This window comes from Salmo trutta, chromosome 3, assembly GCF_901001165.1.
Source record: "Salmo trutta chromosome 3, fSalTru1.1, whole genome shotgun sequence".
In the NCBI taxonomy this organism is placed as follows: Eukaryota; Metazoa; Chordata; class Actinopteri; order Salmoniformes; family Salmonidae; genus Salmo; species Salmo trutta.
Window position 1 is genome coordinate 4,222,042 of NC_042959.1, and position 18,881 is coordinate 4,240,922.

The 18,881-nt window shown below is 44.7% G+C and overlaps 1 protein-coding gene across 1 annotated transcript in view; it reads right to left on the bottom strand.

The window, feature by feature from the left end:
* LOC115166630 (synaptopodin) overlaps positions 1-18,881 on the bottom strand; it is a 59,084-nt gene continuing 40,203 nt past the window's right edge. Inside the window, exons 4-6 of the mRNA XM_029720397.1 lie at positions 11,205-13,507; positions 1,827-4,775; positions 1-1,580 (exon numbers count right to left, since the gene is read on the bottom strand). Coding sequence (XP_029576257.1) covers positions 3,825-4,775; positions 11,205-13,507 — 3,254 coding nt within the window. The 3' untranslated portion in view covers positions 1-1,580; positions 1,827-3,824. The remainder of the gene's footprint in view (positions 1,581-1,826; positions 4,776-11,204; positions 13,508-18,881) is intronic.

An 18,881-nucleotide genomic window follows, 5' to 3' on the forward strand; every position in this document is an offset into this window, starting at 1 on the left:
TTAGTGTCATCACTTTTATTTTGTGTTCAGCTATTTAAATAACCCAGAATTAAGGAGGGGTACATGAAACATATTGTTGATACAAACATGTTGATGTTAGTCATATTATCAATAAAACTTGTCCTTTTTTTCAACCTCAATAAATCTTCCTCTCTTGTTTTTTTAAATTTAATTAGGCAAGACAGTTAAAAACAAATTCTTATTTACAATGACGGCCTAGGAACAGTGGGTTATAACTGCCTTGTTCAAGGGGCAGAACGACAGCTTTTTACCTTGTCAGTTCAGGGATTCGATCTAGCAACCTGTTACAGTTACTGACCTAACGCTCTGACCACTAGGCTACCTGCCGCCCCCAATGTATTGTTAAAATACATGAAGAACTAATTACAATCAACACTTGGGACTGGGACATTAGCCATCCTGTGTTGATGGGCAGGTTGGACTCACAGAGGAAGGGGGGGGGTTACTCGAGACTGATCCCTACAGTGGTAACATCTGAAATACCACCCTATCCCTATAGTGTTGTTGATATACCGATGATTTCTACCGTTCGGTAGCATTTGGAAGGTTTTTTTTCTTTCTCGCATCTTGTTGTGAATGTTCTGACAACAACACTCGTTGTGAGACAAGGGGAGAGAAAAAAAACAACCAGCTAAATGTGTTTACACATAGTGAATAGGATGCCATTTAAGACGCAGCCATGACAGTGAGAAGGTTATTCCTGCTTACCCAAGGTGCCAAGTCACCATAATACCAGCTGCCCCCGGTCAGTCAAGAGATTTGTCAGGGTTGTATTCATTAGGGTACACTGTAGCAAAATGCTGTGCAAAAGGAAAACAAATCCTTATTGGACAAGCTCAGGTAGTACCTTCTTGTTTCAGTCCCTTTTTCTTCTGTTTTTGGTGTCTAATGAATACAGCCCACGTGTGACTGGTCAGTAATCTGCTGATGTAGCAGTCACATAAGACTCCTATGTGTTTAGGGGAGAAGGATAGAACCAGTCAGTAATGTGACCGGTCAGTAATCTGCTGATGTAGCAGTCACATAAGACTCCTATGTGTTTAGGGGAGAAGGATAGAACCATTCCTGTATTTCCTGTGGTCCTGTTCAGTTTGTGATCCGCTACGGGACCGGAGGGAGAGATGTGGGAGGAGGTCGGTGGCCTTGGTGGCCTTGGTGGCCTTGGTGACCCCCCCCCACCCCGCCTGGAAATACAATGCCTCCAGAGGGTTGAAGTGCAACGTTTACATTAACTGATCATTGTTTTTTTACTGTATAACATATAAAAGCCTATTATAGTGTGTTCAGTGTGTGGCGGCGGTCTCTAACTGTTACTATGCAGATTATGGAGAAAGAGTGTGTTTTCTGTGTGAATGACACCTGTTTCAGCCAATCAAGGTTAGTCCACAATACTGTGTGCCAATAGGAATATGGAAGTGCAAAATCAAGTGAAACTTGATCAAATACAAAAAAACTAAAGCAAACTGTGCATTTAGAGTATTGTATGCGGAATACAGAGCCTTGCTTCAGCAAGAGTTTGGTCATTTAATAAAAACCTACTCCTATCGTCCGACCCCGACCTCGACCACGAGCTCGACCCCAACCTCAACCCCGACCCCGAGCTCGACCCCAACCTCGATCCCGACCCCGAGCTCGACCCCAATCTCGACCCCGACCTCGACCCCGACCTCGATCCCGACCTCGACCCCAATCTCGATCCCAACCTCGATCCCGATCCCGACCTCGATCCCAACCTCGACCCCGACCTTGACCCCGATCCCGACCCCGACCTCGACCCCGATCTCGACCCCAACCTCGACCCCAACCTCGACCCCAACCTAACGTCTGACTGCAGCCTACTCTCAACCAATGGAATGACTCATTTATTCCTCTTTCCTATTGGCTACCTTGATCGTCATCGTCGTGGTACACACAGATGTTTGTCTCTACAACATTAGTGACAACAACCCCCCTTTCGTTTCCTATATATCTCTCAGAATGTAGTATTTTCTACATGCTCTATTTGATGTCCCCAGCCATTGTTAGTTTGTTGTTTGTGCCCGGACAGTAGACCTATCAGTATTAGAAACGGTAACATTGTGTCCCATTGGTTAACATATAAAACCTTACATAAACTTTCTCCAAAAAGGTCAACCCTGCCTTTTGTCTGTCTCTGTCTCTCTTCTACCTCTCTACCTGCCAATCTGTACATTCATTTGAAACAAAGCAGTACATAAAACAACACACAGTAACTGTATATACAGTACATAGAGGGGATAGATGCATTATTGCACTGCGATAGGTAAAGAAGCTTTGTTTTTTTTCCGCCCCCTGTTCATTAAAAAAGGATATACTGTACTGTAGTGTAAATCTTGGACCATTTGTGATGTTATCAACACCACAATAACGCCAATGTTCCTTGATTCTTTGCATAGTAAGGTTATGGATAGGTAACTACATTGTAACCAGAGCCGTATTTATAAAATGTCAATGTAAATACATGGCTCTGACTGTACCCACTGTATCTCTACGTACTCATTCAGAGTGAAGAGTAGTAGTCCGTTTTTTGTTTTAGCTAATCTAATAATTATCACGTCAACTTTCAAAGGGATTTGTTTGATGAAAGCATAGTCCAGTAAGCTATATTATTATATTACAAAACTCCTATACCTGCCTCCCTGTAGACACTACTACTCCAGAGCTACAACTGACCCATCGATACTCCGTATGCGTCCTAAATGGCGCTCTGTTTCCAAATGGCACCCTATTCCCTATTTAGTGCACTACTTTTGACCAGGGCCCATAAGGCTCGGGTGTAAAGTAGTGCACTGTAGAGAATAGGGTGCCATTTAAAATACAGTCTCTCTCTCTCTCTCTCCCCAGTTTGACCTGTGTCAGACCTGCAAACATCATGGCAACCTATGGTTTAACTGCATTTTGTTTCTACTCCAATGTTTACCCAGCAACATTAAAAATACAAAATAACTGCAAAAGCATATCTACGACACCACATTATCAATGTCTTACGTGGTCGGAGGAAAAGTGTAACACTGTTTTGAAAACATCCAGATATTGTCTTTCTTCTAGCTTGTATATATTTTTTTTTGGTTACAAATTAGAATAAACAAAAAGAGTAAACATAAGTAAGCTACTGTAATAATTTGATTATTCAAGGAACTCTTGTCAAAGTCAAACGCAAGTAAGCTAGTTTTACATTTCAGCAATGCCTGATTACAACAACACATTTTGTTTTTCAATTACAAGGTCCATATCAAAAGTTGAAAACAAGTCGCTTTGGATTTAAGAATCCCTTCAATTTACTTTTTTATTTTGCGCAATAAATGTATAACGTGTTTTATAAGATTTAACAATGAGAGGAAGAGACAACAGTGAATTGTCATCTTCGATCTCCTCTTGGTAATCCCACTGTTGAGCTAGCTCTGAGCTTGATAGTCCTGGACTCATCTATAGCCAGCCAGACAAATCAGTGGGTTTTAGTGGACTTTAGAATCACCAGACAGGTTGCTTCTATGTCCCAGCTGCGTTGTAAGGGCATCAGGTTCTTTACTGTGTGGTCAACATTATTGTCCCTTATTCCAAAGCAACAAACACACAAGGTCATTTCCTTTCAAAGTCATTTCCATATTTCCCCTGTTAGGCTAGCGCTGAGCTGGCCCTCCATCTAGATGCTCCTATAGGTCCAATGAAATTAAGAATTGCCCAAAACCCACCAGTCCCTTTTTCAATGTCCTGTTTTTTTTCTTCTTTCTCTTATTTCACAAGCTCAATGGTCCTTTCTCCTGACCTTCTCTCCCCGGCTCCCCCTACAGGTCGGTGCCAAAACTGCCCCTCTTCACCCTCAGGCTGCCGCCCCAGCCCCGGGGACTGGTGTTGTGGGTACGCTGCAGTCCTGGAGACCTCAGCCCAGAGTCTTCCGACTCCACCGAAGCATCCGAGTCAGTGAGGGACCTGGTGTTGTAGAGCCTTACTGGGGACCGGATCACTCCTGTAGGGGTGGGAGGAGGGCTGGCGAAGGGGGGGGACTGGCACCCCATGGCCCTGGACTGGTAGGGGCTGAAGGGGGGTTTGGAGCTGCTGCTACTGTGGTCATAGCCCTGGTGGTGCTGGTGGGTAGTGATGCCACCTAGTGGGGAGATTGGGAGATTGTGGCCGCTCAGAGCACCTGGGGACGGGCTGTTTTTACGTTTGGCCGCGTTGATGATGTTCTTGGCTAACAGGCGATGGTTTGCCTTGGAGTTGTTGGGGCTGGGGCTGACAATGGGAGACTGGCATCTGGAACCCCAGGGAGGGGACAGGGGTGAGGGGGAGAGAGGAGAGGTAATGGTGCCTTGGTGAGAGGGTCTGGAAGAGGAAGAGTTGGAGATGATGGTGGAGAAAGGCTTGGTTGTCTGGTTGATGTTAGGGGATTGACAGCGGGACCCCCAGGGAGATACAGGCGATATAGGTGAGGTGGTAGTGGATGGTTTAGGTCTGGATAAAGAGGCTGTGGAGAAGGGTTTGGTGGTCTGGTTGACCACCGCAGGGGACTGGCACCTCGTCTCCCAGGGTGGGGAAACAGGGGAGGTGGGTGTGGAGGTGCCCTGGTGGGGGGGCCTGGAAGAGGAGGAGGTGGTGATGGTGGTCTGGGGGGTAGGGGGCCGGACCCCACTGGGAGTGGGGGGTCCCTCTGGGCTGCTGAACCGACGGGTGAACTGGGGTGTCCTGGTGGGAGTGGGGGTGGTGTGGGTCGGGGTTGGAGGCGACTCCTTCCTCGTCTGTGGAGAGAGAGCAAAGAGTATAAAGACGTGAATGTACAGAGACATGAATAAAAGACACCATGATAATGTTAAACTAGGTTAGAGAGACATGAATGTGAGGCACCGTGATACTGTTAAACTAGGGTAGAGAGACATGAATGTGAGGCACCATGATACTGGTAAACTAGGGTAGAGAGGCATGAATGTGAGGTAAGCTAAAGGCCTTCTATACTCGCTTCGAGGCAAGCAACACTGAAGCATCTATGAGAGCATCAGCTGTTACAGATGACCGTGTGATCACGCTCTCCGTAGCCGATGTGAGAAAGAGCTTTAAATAAGTCAACATTCACAAAGCCGCAGGGCCAGACGGACGACCACAAAGTGTACTCAGAGCATGCAAGTGTCTTCACTGACATTTTCATCCTCTCCCTGTCTGAGTCGGTAATACATACATGTTTCAAGCAGACAACTGTAGTCCCTGTGCCCAAGAACGCCAAAGTAACCTGTCTAAATGACTTTTGCCCCTATAGCACTCACATCTGTAGCCATGAAATACTTTTAAAGGCTGATCATGGCTCACATCAACACCATCATCCCAGACACACTGGACCCACTCCAGTTTGCGTACCGCCCCAACAGAACCACAGATGACGCAATCTCTATTGCCACTCCACACTGTCCTTTCCCACTTGGACGGAATGAACACCTGTGTGAGAATGCTGTTCATTGACTACAGCTCAGCATTCAGCACCATAGTGCCCTCAAAGCTCATCACTAAGCTAAGGTCCCAAGGTCTGAACACCTCCCTCTGCAACTGGATCCTGGACTTCCTGACGGGCCGCCCCCAAGTGGTGAGGGTAGGCAACAACACATCTGCCACGCTGACCCTCAACACGGGGGTCCCTCAGAGGTGCGTGCTTTGTCCCCTCCTGTACTCCCTGTTCCCCCACGACAGTGCATGACTCCAACACCATCATTAAGTTTGCTGACAACACGACGGCAATGTTCCCTGAACATTATTTTGGCACTGAGCAAATTTCAGGTCTGCTGAGAGCGAACTTCAACGTTGTGAAAAGTCTGTGCGTACTTTTATTGTAAACACTGAGGTTGTACCCACTTTAAGTTACAGTTATAACAGTGGCCAAGTAGGCTACTGTGGCTATTTGGTCATAATGTAGGCCTATTAGAATGATCTACCATCTAAGGAATGGCACAGATCCATATATGGCAATGGTCTATTTGCATATAGGGATACTGCAGCTCTGATTGGTTATGCCGCACAGGTCTGTAGAGTACGGGCTGAGTCATCCCTGTCAATGCAATATAATCCAACTGCGGTGCAAAAAAAAAATCTCTTGCATACTAAGTCTTGCATAGTTCATTTTGTTTCAGTATGTTGCATTGAAAGTGGCTAATATTGGCAATTCGCCCAGTAGAGGAAAATATTGACAGTGTTAACTGATGGGGTAAACTAGAAAGTTTATTTTTCTTAGAGGGAAAATTGCACAATGGTGGTAAACGATGATGAGACTGCCTATAGGGAAGAGGTCAGAGACCTGGCAGTGTGGTGGCAGAACAACAACATCTCCCTCAACGTCAGTAAGACAAAAGAGTTGATTGTGGACTACAGTAATCAGGGGGGCGTGCGTGCCCCCATTCACATCCACGTGACTGCAGTGGAGCGGGTCGAGAGCTTCAAGTTCCTCTGTGTCCACGTCACTAAGGATATATCAACGTCCAAACACACCAACACAGTTGTGAAGAGGGCACGACAACGCCTCTTCTCCTTCAGGAGTCTGAAAAGATTTGGCATGGGCCCTCAGATCCTGAAAAAAAAAATCTACAGCTGCACCATCGAGAACATCTTGACTGGCTGCATCACCGCTTGGTATGGCAACTGATTGGTATGGCAACTGCTTGGCACACAACCGCAAGCCACAACAGAGGGTAGCGCGTACGGCCCAGTACATCACTGGGGCTGAGCTCCCTGCCATCCAGGACCTCTATACCAGGCGGTGTCAGAGGATGGTCCAAAAAAACTGTAAAAGACTCCAGCCACCCAAGCCATACACTGTTCTCTCTGCTACTGCACGGGAAGCGGTACCAGTGCACCAAGTCTGGAACCAACAGGACACTGAACAGCTTCTACCCCAAGCCATAAGACTTCTAAACAAGACTGCTAAATAGTTAATCAAATGGCTATCCGTCCCAGACTACCTGCATTGACACATTTGCACCAACTCTCTTGCACTGACTCTATGCATTTACATTGACATTTAAGTCATTTAGCAGACGCTCTTATCCAGAGCGACTTACAAATTGGACACACACACCAGACTCTACCCACAGACTCACACATACTTACACCGACAACCCCAACACACACACACACACCACAACACACACACACCACATGCGCCCACACACACATAACATGCACACACATGCGTACTGACACCACCCACACACACACACACACACACACGTTCACACTCACCACGCACGCTGCTGCTAGTCACTTTACCCTTACTCATATATACTTCCCTGTGGCTCAGTTGGTAGCGCATGGTGTGTGCAACGCCAGGGTTGTGGGTTCAATTCCCACGTGAGGGACAGTACAAAAAAAAAAAGAAGTTTATGAAATGTATGCATTCACTACTGTAAGTCGCTCTGGATAAGAGCGTCTGCTAAAATGTAAATGTATACAGTACATAATTACCTCGTACCCCTGCACATTTCTCGGTACTGGTACTCCCTGTATAGAGCCATGTTATTTTCTACTCCCTGTATATAGCCATGATATTTTCTTCTCCCTGAATACCTGTATATAGCCATGTTATTTTCTACTTCCTCTATATAGCCATGTTATTTTCTACTCCCTGTATATAGCCATGATATTTTCTTCTCCCTGAATACCTGTATATAGCCATGTTATTTTCTACTCCCTGTATATAGCCATGTTATTTTCTACTCCCTGTATATAGCCATGTTATTTTCTACTCCCTGTATATAGCCATGTTATTTCTACTCCCTGTATATAGCCATGTTATTTTCTACTTCCTGTATATAGCCATGTTATTTTCTACTCCCTGTATATAGCCATGTTATTTCTACTCCCTGTATATAGCAATGTTATTTTCTACTTCCTGTATATAGCCATGTTATTTTCTACTTCCTGTATATAGCCATGTTATTTTCTACTTCCTGTATATAGCCATGTTATTTGTATTTGTTATTCACTGTCACTTTTCCTATTTTTATTTAATCTTAAATTTAACTCTGCATTGTTGGGAAGGGCCCGTCAGTAAGCATGTCACTGTTAGTCTGCATCTGATGTCTACGAAGCATGTGACAAATCTGTACCTACTTAGGCCCTAAGGGTAACCTGTACCTTGAGCCCTGAGTGTTTTCATGCTAGACAAGAAAGGCCAATGGGTCATTCCATTCTTTTGAAGGTAGGGGCCATGGGTCATACTATTTGTCTGAATGCTTTTAACCCTTGGGGGGCTTTTAGAAAGCTAAGACCCTTCCTTCACAAAGAAACAGGTTGTGGAATGCAGTGTAATCACTCATATTGTACCGGATGTTTCCGTTACCTTCAGAGAGAATCTTTTAAAACTGTTATTTTTTTTTTTTAAAGGCTGATTGTTGGTTTCGCTTTGATGTATGTATCTAGTGTGTACTCTGCCGGCTCTTTGGGTTTTAAACTGGGTGTTTGTTAGCCTTTAGGAATATGCATTTGTGTCGTGTCTATTGACTGCTTTCAAATGTTTTCCTGCAGAGATATACATTTGGTCAATGTACTATATGCTTCAGTAAACTGTGACAATAGAAAGTGATTATGATTATGGGTACTATAAACGTAGATGAGTGGAGAACGTCAGGATAGACGAAACAGAAGACAGGTTAGGTAAAAAGACAAACAAAAGAAAGAAGGTTCCAGGAAAACAGAAAGGATAAATGTTTAATCAGGAGAGAAAAAAGAAACAGTCCACCAGATAAAGAGAAGTTTCTAGATACAGAATTGGAAAACAGAAATCAGCTCATAAAAGAATTACAGAAGAAGAAAAGAATTACAGAAGAAGAAAAAGAATTAGAGAAGAAGAAAAAGAATTAGAGAAGAAGAAAAAGAATTAGAGAAGAAGAAAAAGAATTAGAGAAGTCCTTGTTGTCAGTAGGCTGGTTTAGTGATCAACATTATACATCTGAAAATCTATTTTTATTCTATATTGTTGTTCTGTGAATCAGAAATGAGTGCATCAGAGATGAGAGAAACGAGGAAGCTATAATTATTATTATTATTATTGTCCACTAGCTCCAAACACTTGTATGTTTTGAGGCTCCCCTATTTGGTTTAGTAATCAACATCGTAAATCTGAAAACACTCTTGAGTTATATTTTCATTCTATGTTGTTCTATGTATAAACACTTCACCTGAAATTATTGCTCAGTCAAGTCATAAAACCATTTAAGATACATTACGTCAAATGGCATGCAGTGTGTAGTGTGTAAATGACTGACATCAATGGCCTCAGAGACAGGGCTCACAGGACACTAATAGTAGTATATCATTTGGTAGTTCTCGTCTAAGGGCAGAGAAACTGAGAATCAGAAGTCTAACCTGCGTCCCGAATGGCACCCTAACCTGTGTCCCGAATGGCACCCTATTTCCTATACAGTGCACTACATTTGACCAAGGCCCATACAGGGAATAGGGTGCCATTTCAAACAGCAGTCAGTCTATATTACAAACAGAGACATTAAAGGGAGTTCCCTGCCTGATACTTTCATGTCTGTAAGCTCGTATTAAATTACAAATCATAGATCATAAAATAGATGCCAGAGCATCTGTTAAAGGGCTTTGTGTATCTTGTTTTCTTTGTTGGTCTCTGCTATTCTCTTCCTCTCTCTCTCTCTGCTATTCTCTTCCTCTCTCTCTTCTCTGTCTCTCTGCTATTCTCTTCTTCTCTCTCTCTGCTATTCTCTTCTTCTCTCTCTCTGCTATTCTCTTCTTCTCTCTCTCTGCTATTCTCTTCCTCTCTCTCTCTCTGCTATTCTCTTCCTCTCTCTCTTCTCTGTCTCTCTGCTATTCTCTTCTTCTCTCTCTCTGCTATTCTCTTCCTCTCTCTCTCTCTGCTATTCTCTTCCTCTCTCTCTCTCTCTGCTATTCTCTTCCTCTCTCTCTTCTCTGTCTCTCTGCTATTCTCTTCTTCTCTCTCTCTGCTATTCTCTTCCTCTCTCTCTCTTCTCTGTCTCTCAGCTATTCTCTTCTTCTCTCTCTGCTATTCTCTTCTTCTCTCTCTCTGCTATTCTCTTCCTCTCTCTCTCTTCTCTGTCTCTCAGCTATTCTCTTCTTCTCTCTCTGCTATTCTCTTCTTCTCTCTCTCTGCTATTCTCTTCCTCTCTCTCTCTTCTCTGTCTCTCTGCTATTCTCTTCTTCTCTCTCTCTGCTATTCTCTTCTCTCTGTCTCTCTGCTATTCTCTTCTTCTCTCTCTCTGCTATTCTCTTCTCTCTCTCTGCTATTCTCTTCTTCTCTCTCTCTGCTATTCTCTTCTTCTCTCTCTCTGCTATTCTCTTCTCTCTCTCTGCTATTCTCTTCCTCTCTCTCTCTTCTCTGTCTCTCTGCTATTCTCTTCTTCTCTCTCTCTGCTATTCTCTTCTTCTCTCTCTCTGCTATTCTCTTCTCTCTGTCTCTCTGCTATTCTCTTCTTCTCTCTCTCTGCTATTCTCTTCCTCTCTCTCTTTTCTCTCTCTCTCTGCTATTCTCTTCTTCTCTCGCTCTGCTATTCTCTTCTTCTCTTCTCTCTCTGCTATTCTCTTCCTCTCTCTCAATTCAATCTCTCTCTCTCTCTCTCCCAGTCTCTTTCTCTTTCTCTTTGTTTCAAGTCTTTCTGGAGACTTGAAGGGGAAAAACACTGGAAAAAGTGTGAACCCGATTTATCGCCCCAAAGTTCTTTAGGAGCTGACAAAAGCACACTCAGTGGTTTTTAAATATTGTACTATTTGGCAAATATTCCCCTGTTAACTGACATTAAATAATGTTCCTTTTTCTGGGATTTGATCTCTGGCTCCATAGCATACAGAGGGTGTTTGTCAGTTGCATAGCAGACTTGTTTTCTTTAACCACTAATGAAGCAGCAAAACCATGAAATCAAGATTCCACAAGGAACTCTAACAAAATGTGTGGCTTTAGGTGTAGAGAAACAATCTATGTTGAGCTTTGTACTGTGAAATAACATCAACAGTGACGTCTAACCCTGTAGTATCTAGGTATCCAATAAATCAATTGTGTGTATCCGTTGTATCTGTTCTGTGCAATATAGTAAAATAAGGCTCTTTCTGTCCGTCTATCTGTTGTACTTTGGTCGTGTTAACACAGTTCAGAGTAGAAACAGAGTAAAAGCGGAGGAGATCTACTGGTAGAAGAAGAAAGAAGGCCTCCACACCTGGGGTTCGATCCCTGCCCTCTTGGCAGAGAAGGTGGGTCTGGGTGCCTGGACGCTCGACCGAGGAGAGGCCACTCTCTCCGGAGAGAAGGCAGAGACAGGAGAGGTGATCCTGGTGTCCCTCAGCTGTGGAGTCCCCCCTTGTTGTGAAGGATAGTAATCCCCACCTCCAATTCCTCCTAATGGGGGCTGAAGTGAGGGGGACAGGGTAGGCCTGAACCGGGGCAGGCTGTTGTAGTTGTGTGATGGAGGGTTGGAGGAAGGCAGGGAGGCCTGCCTGGAGTAGGCCTCAGATGAGACCAGGGGTTTGGGTGGTTGAGGGGCCCCTCGGGGCAGAGCGCTCAGCAGGGTGCTGGTAGAGTCCTGGACTGGGTTGAAGATGAACAGGGAGGAGTTGAGCTGGTAGGGTTGGTGCCTGGAGAGGTCCATCTCTAGCTTGGTGCAGCCGTTCTCCAGGGGTGGTTCTGCGAGGACCGGGGCCTGGGTTGAAGCCTGCTGGCTGGGCCTCCTGTTCGCGGGCTGAGGGGTCTGGAGGGTCCGGGTCAGCCTGGCGCTGAGGTCAGTGTTGTTAGCGATAGCTTTGACCCGGCCAGGCATATTAGATGGATAGACCCAAGACGGCGGCAGAGACGCGGTGGGAGACGGAGACCTCATCTGACCACCTCCACCACCAGAGACATTCTGGTTCTCCACTACGTACTTCTCCATCCTGGACTGGCGCTTAGCGAAAAGCTCGGCCCCCTTCCCTGATGCGTTGGTCAGGGTCTGCTCTGGCTGGTGCTGCCCCCTGGGCTCCCTGGTCCTGGAGCTCTTGAGACAGGAGGACCACTCCGGCACGTTGGCAGCCTCCGCCTTCACCTCCTCCCTGGCTAGGAAGTTAGAGGCCTCGGCCCCCAGAGCCAGCAGCTCCTCCTCTGGGGCTGGGTCGGGAACGGAGCGGAGGCCGTGCTTCTTCCTATCATCGTTCCCCTGGACCAGAGAGAGGAGTTCAGGGTTGGGTGCCATGACAGACTTCTCCTTAAAGGTGAACATGGACTTCCTGGCCGTCGACGATCGTCTGATGGCCGCCGCCCCTTCCTCCAGGATGCCCGTTTTGATTAGCTGCTGCTGGTTCTGTTGACCAATAGGCTGAGGGGTGAAGGGGACAAAGGTGTTGGGTCTAGGGGAACCTGGAGGAGGGATGTTGTGGGTGACAGGAGGGTTGGGGGGTAGATACTGGGCAACTGAAGCAGCTGTAGAAGGAGGGTTGTACTGGGGGACGGGTGTAGACCTAGGGAACATGACGGTAGACATGGGTGGAGGACTGGAGAGAGACTGGGAGGGAGGAGGAGGATGGATGGGGAAGGCTGGGAGAGGAGGCATGGGGTATGAGGGAGGAGGGGGAGGAGGGGAGAAGGCTACGGTGCGAGTGGCAGTGAAAGGAGGGAGAGGGCGAGTGGAGTCTGAGGAAGCTGGAGGAAGAGTTGGGGTAGGATAGGAGGGGGCTGGAGGTATGTTGTTATCCATGACGGGACTCCTTGCCTCGGGGGACTTGGGCTGTACGGTGGGCGGGGAGAAGAATGGTCTGGCTGTCCGGTTGACAATGGTGGGGGCCTGTCTGGACAGGGACATAGAAATTCGGCCTCCATTCTGGATCTCTCCAGCAGAGCCCTGAGTGCTGTGGAAGCCATTACGGGTCTCAGGGGGAGCTTTGGAGTATGTGTATGATCCCCTATTCATCCCCACTTCCTCTCTGACTGGACCAGTGTTGTTGTCATTTACTGGTATAATCTCATCCTTCACTTCACCTTCAATATCCTCATATATCTCCTCTCTTTCTCTCTCTCCACTCCTCTCTTCCTCCTCCCCTTGTCTCTCGTTCACCGGCTGAAAGTGTCTCTCCTGTGTCACAGTTTCCACTTCCTCGTAGATGTGCTCGTCACCTGGGTCCTTCATGATGTCACTTCCGGTGACCTCACTTCCAGAGGGTGGCGACCAAAGTGGTTGTTTTGTTCCAACGCTGTTCTTCCAGTTCAGTTGTACGTCTTTCTCTGTCCCCTCACTAGGTCCCCCTCTCTCTTCTTCCCATGTCAGGTTGTTGTTCCTGGTATTTCCGTCTCTCGCCTCTCGCTCCTCTTCCCTTGTTCTTTCCCCGCAGCTCTCTAGCGTGAAGGCGTTGACTCTCTGCTGGCGGCGGTTGAAGAGCTGGACTCCGCGGGAGTTGGAGCAGCCAGACGGGACGGTCAGCTGGGCAGCGATGATCTGTGACCTCACCCTTGCCTCCTTCAACTCCTTCTCTGATAGGCTGGCACTACGTGTCAGGTCTGGGCGGAAGGTGGGAGATAGAGGAAGGGAAAGTAAGAGAGAGGAGGGGGAGAGAGGGATGCAAGAAGAGAGAGAGAAGGAGAGAGGAGTGATAGAGTGATAGAGGAGGGGGGAGAGAGAGATAAATCATTGTTATTTGATGACAGCAACAAAAGCTTGGACAAATTCATTGAACTCATAACCCCAGAACAGACTGGGGATGTGTGTTAGTTAGCTACCATCTTTTACAGAAAACAAAAGAAACCATTTCAACACCTCCATTGAAAGCATCCCCTCAACAATAAGCTTGTAAATGTTCAAACTATTGTGAACCAACAAGGACAAGGTCTTAACAAGTCTGAGGAGACAGTGACATAAATTCACTTATTCCACATTTAGTTGTGTTACAGCCTAAATTCATAATGGATTAAAAAAATGTCCCCCTCACCTATCTACACATAAAACCCCATAATGACAAAGTGAAAACATTTTTTTAGAGTCTTTTTCAAATTTACTGAAAATGAAATACAAAAAATATATAATTTACATAAGTCTTAACACTGCTGAGTCAATGCATGTTAGAATATACCATTGTAAGTCTCTAAAAGTTTTGCACACGTGGATTGTACAATATTTGATCATTATTATTTTCTAAATTCTTCAATCTCTGTCAAGTTGGTTATTGATCATTGCTAGACAGCTATTTTCAAGTCGTGCTATAGATTTTCAAGTCGATTTAAGTCAAAACAGTAACTAGGCCACTCAGGAACATTCAATGTCATCTTGGTAAGCAACTCCAGTGTAGATTTGGCCTTGTGTTTAAGGTTAATGTCCCGGTGAAGGGTGAATTTATCTCCCAGTGTCTGTTGGAAAGGCTCTAGGATTTTGCAGCTGCTTAGCTCTATTCCGTTTTTTATCCTAAAATAACTCCCTAGTCCTTGCCAATGACAAGCATACCCATAACATGATGCAGCCACCACCATGCTTGAAAATATGAAGAGTGGTAATAACTTCACCATGCACAAAGAGATATTTGTAAAGCTTTTTTTTAATCTATTTTCTTTTTTTAAATCTACCAATAGGTGAGTTTCTTTGTGAGGCACTGTAAAATGTCCATGGTTTTCGTGGTTGAATCTGTGTTTGAAATTCACTGCTCGACTGAGGGCCTTAACAGATAATTGTATGTGTGGGGTACAGAGATGAGGTAGTCATTCAAAAATGACTTTATTAAACACTATTATTGCACACAGTGAGTCCATGCAACTTGTATTATGTGACTTGTTAAGCACTTTTTTACTCCTGAACTTATTTAGGCTTGCCATAACAAAGGAGTTGAATACTGATTGATTCAATAAATTTCAGCTTTTCATTTTTTTAATAATTTGTAGAAATTACAAAAAACATAATTCCACTTTGACATTATGGGGTATTGTGTGTAGGCCAGTGACACAAAATTTCAATGTAATTAATTTTAAATTCAGACTTTAACACAACAACATGTGGGAAAAGTCAAGGGGTTTCGAAAACATTCTGAAGGCATGTTTGACTTTGGAATTTCTGATCTTTTCCCACCATAGAAATGGGTGTACTCAGCACATGTGATGTACCTAAAAGTTTTGAAATACGGGCTGTCAACCGGACTTCAATTTTATAAAAATCGGGAAAATAATAAATAGTTAGCTAAAGTTAGTTTAGCAAAAGCTAGGTAGTTACTAGCTAGCACCAATTATTATACTTGACATGTCCTCAACGATTGAAGGCAAGCGATATCTGTACTATTTAAAAAGCCACATAATTGTTTCGGCTACATATGGTTATCGTTACCTGGTGCTGTACTCTGTAATCCCTCCAACCAAATGTGGTGGGAAGGAGTTAGTTAGTTAGATAGATAGATAGTTAGTTAGTTGGTAAGTTAGACAGACAGACAGACAGACAGACAGACAGACAGACAGACAGTTAGTTAGTTAGTTAGTTAGTTAGTTAGTTAGTTAGTTAGTTAGTTAGTTCGTTCGTTCGTTCGTTCGTTCGTTCACGGACTGGTTTGGTGTTTCACTGTTCAGACTGGCACTGGTAAGACGTAGCTCAGACTAGAATGTGGACAGTTAGAGAAAATGTTCAAACAAACACTTTCACAAAAGAGAACTTCCTGCTCGACAAAAGTTGGAACAAATACTACAGGTCTTAGGTTAAACCTTTTAGTGCAGTGGGCTAAATCAGGGTCACACAGAGTATTTCTGGGTATTTTTAAACAAATCTACTTTGAAACAAAAGTATACACCTCACACACATGGTTATGGGCTTAAGAAAAGAAGACACCTGTACCATGTCAGATATAGAGATGAAATGTATTACATTTTGAGTTTGCATCCCAATATTACACTTTATATACTTCGCAGAGGACTGAAATATAACAAAACTGTTTGACATAAAACGCTGGATTTTCTGAGTTTAAAAACAATAAACATTCCACCCACGAGGCCACTAGGTCATTTGATTTCAGGAAAGGGCTACAATCCCAGTGCAGTCAAAAACGTGATTTTTCTGTGTTTTATATATATTTCCACACTATGAGGTTGGAATAATACTGTGAAATTGTGAAAATTATGATAATGCCCTTTTAGTGTAAAACTGCCTGAAATTTCAGCCTGTTTTGATGGAATGAAGCTTTGGGCTTTCCATGGTGACATCACCATGCTGTAAATTAGTTTATAGACCAATAAGAAAGAGTTTCAAACCTCTCTGCCAATAAAAGCTCGTTTTAAGTTTTACCCTCCCCTCTCAGACCCCTCCCAGCAAAATTGCTCTTTGCTCAGAAGCTATTTTTGTTCCTTTTTGCCAATTCTTTTGAAAACAAACACATTAAGGTACCTCATTTTTTACTCAGATAAAAACGGCTGCATTGGACATTTAAGGTTCAGGTTTAGCAATGAGGAAAGGCATTTCAGACAAATCAACTATTTTTCAGTAATATAATATTTTGACTATGATGACTTGGCACTGTGGCTCATTATTTAGACAATGTGATAATTTTTTTTTTTTTTAAACAGTGTTTCTGTTGAAAATGGAGGCTTGGTTTATTGTCTGAGTTTAAGAGCTCCGTTCAGAGCAGGAGAAAGTATTTCCTCTCTACCATCTGGTCCCTTACCAAGCATTCCTCAGCAGCCGAGAACATTCCCTGTCAGCGTTCCCAAATGGCACCCTATTCCCTACATAGTGCACTACTTTTGACCAGAGCCCTATGGGGCACTGTGTAAGGAATAGGATAGGGAATAGGGTTCTATTTGGGACTAAATAACTGCCTCAGTCAGTCTCTGAACCTCAGGCATGACTTTATAATGTCTTCAAGGCTGTAGATCAACCCTTTATTAATCATAAACCATTTCATCCGTAGCTCTATGTATCTCTCCATTTCAGCCACAGGTCTATGTACCTCTCCATTTCAGCCACAGGTCTATGTACCTCTCCATTTCAGCCACAGGTCTATGTATCTCTCCATTTCAGCCACAGGTCTATGTACCTCTCCATTTCAGCCACAGGTCTATGTACCTCTCCATTTCAGCCACAGGTCTATGTACCTCTCCATTTCAGCCACAGGTCTATGTACCTCTCCATTTCAGCCACAGGTCTATGTACCTCTCCATTTCAGCCACAGGTCTATGTACCTCTCCATTTCAGCCACAGGTCTATGTATTTCACCATTTCAGCCACAGGTCTATGTACCTCTACATTTCAGCCACAGGTCTATGTACCCCATCCATTTCAGCCACAGGTCTATGTATCTCTCCATTTCAGCCACAGGTCTATGTACCTCTCCATTTCAGCCACATGTCTATGTACCCCTCCATTTCAGCCACAGGTCTATGTACCTCTCCATTTCAGCCACATGTCTATGTACCTCTCCATTTCAGCCACAGGTCTTATGTACCCCTCCATTTCAGCCACAGGTCTATGTATCTCTCCATTTCATCCGTAGCTCTATGTACCCCTCCATTTCAGCCACAGGTCTATGTACCCCTCCATTTCAGCCACAGGTCTATGTACCTCTCCATCACTAGTATCCTGGAGGAAAGTTGGAAATGCCTTTGCACTGAGGCTAGAATACTGCTCTAAAATATCCCTCCTTGAGGCTTTTCATGCATTCACTGACTGGAATGTGAGGAAATGTATATTGTGTGTGTGTTATTCTGTTCAAGGGGGTCCCGTGTGGCTCAGTTGGTAGAGCATGGTGTTTGCAACGCAAGGATTGTGGGTTCGATTCCCACGGGGGACCAGTACGGAGAAAGAAATGTATGCATTCACTACTGTAAGTCGCTCTGGATAAGAGCGTCTGCTAAATAAAATCAATCGCTATGCCAGCCAATCACAAACAATCCTCACTGGCTATTGTAATCACGTATCTTCCCGGGTTATGCATATGCATCCTGTGACTATTCCGTTTCCTATTCCTGAGATCCTGGATTTAGTAGGTGAAGATCTCTAACTGTGCTTCTGACTGTGATTCACTGGAATACAGATCCAGCTCTGCCTCTGTCCAGACACCATCACCGACTGTGATTCACTATTACAACAACACAGCTGGCACCGCAGCAAACCTTCAACCTCTCTCCACACCACGACCATCCAGACAGGCAAACCTTCAACCTCTCTCCACATCACGACCATCCAGACAGGCAAACCTTCAACCTCTCTCCACATCACGATCATCCAGACAGGCAAATCTTCAACCTCTCTCCACATCACGACCATCCAGACAGCTACTGTACATCGACTGATGGGAACCACGTTGTCCTAGCCAATCACAACAACGACTAAAGCAGCCAACCAGCTGGCTCCAAACTCTGACTTGGGGGATCGCATTCCACATGGCACCCTATCCCTTACCTGTAGTCCACTACTTTTGACCAGAACCCTATGGAAAAGTTGTGCACTATATAGGGAATAGGGCACCATTTAGGGCACCACTTAGCTTTCCCATGGTGTTCATATTAACAGGCAGATTTTCCTGGCTCTGAGTGGGTCTTTTCATTAAATATCATGATGATCCCTCCAGCTACAGTTTACAGCCGGCCGACCAGACCAGGAATAATCTACATCTGTATTTTACATTTTACAGGCTGGATCTGGACCTTAATTAACTTAACCCACAAAGGGAGAGCACTTTTGTTTATTACATAATTCACTTGCTTTGGCAATGTGAATATGTTTTACCATGCCAATAAACCCCTTAAATTGAAATTGAATTGAAGAGGGGGTGGTGGGGGCAGAGAGAGATAGAGACAGAGAGAGAGAGACAGAGAGAGAGAGAGAGGACTATGTAGCGAATAGGGTGCCATTTGGGACGCAATACACCTATCAGGTGACGCATAGTTGCGCAAACACACAAACCACCAATCA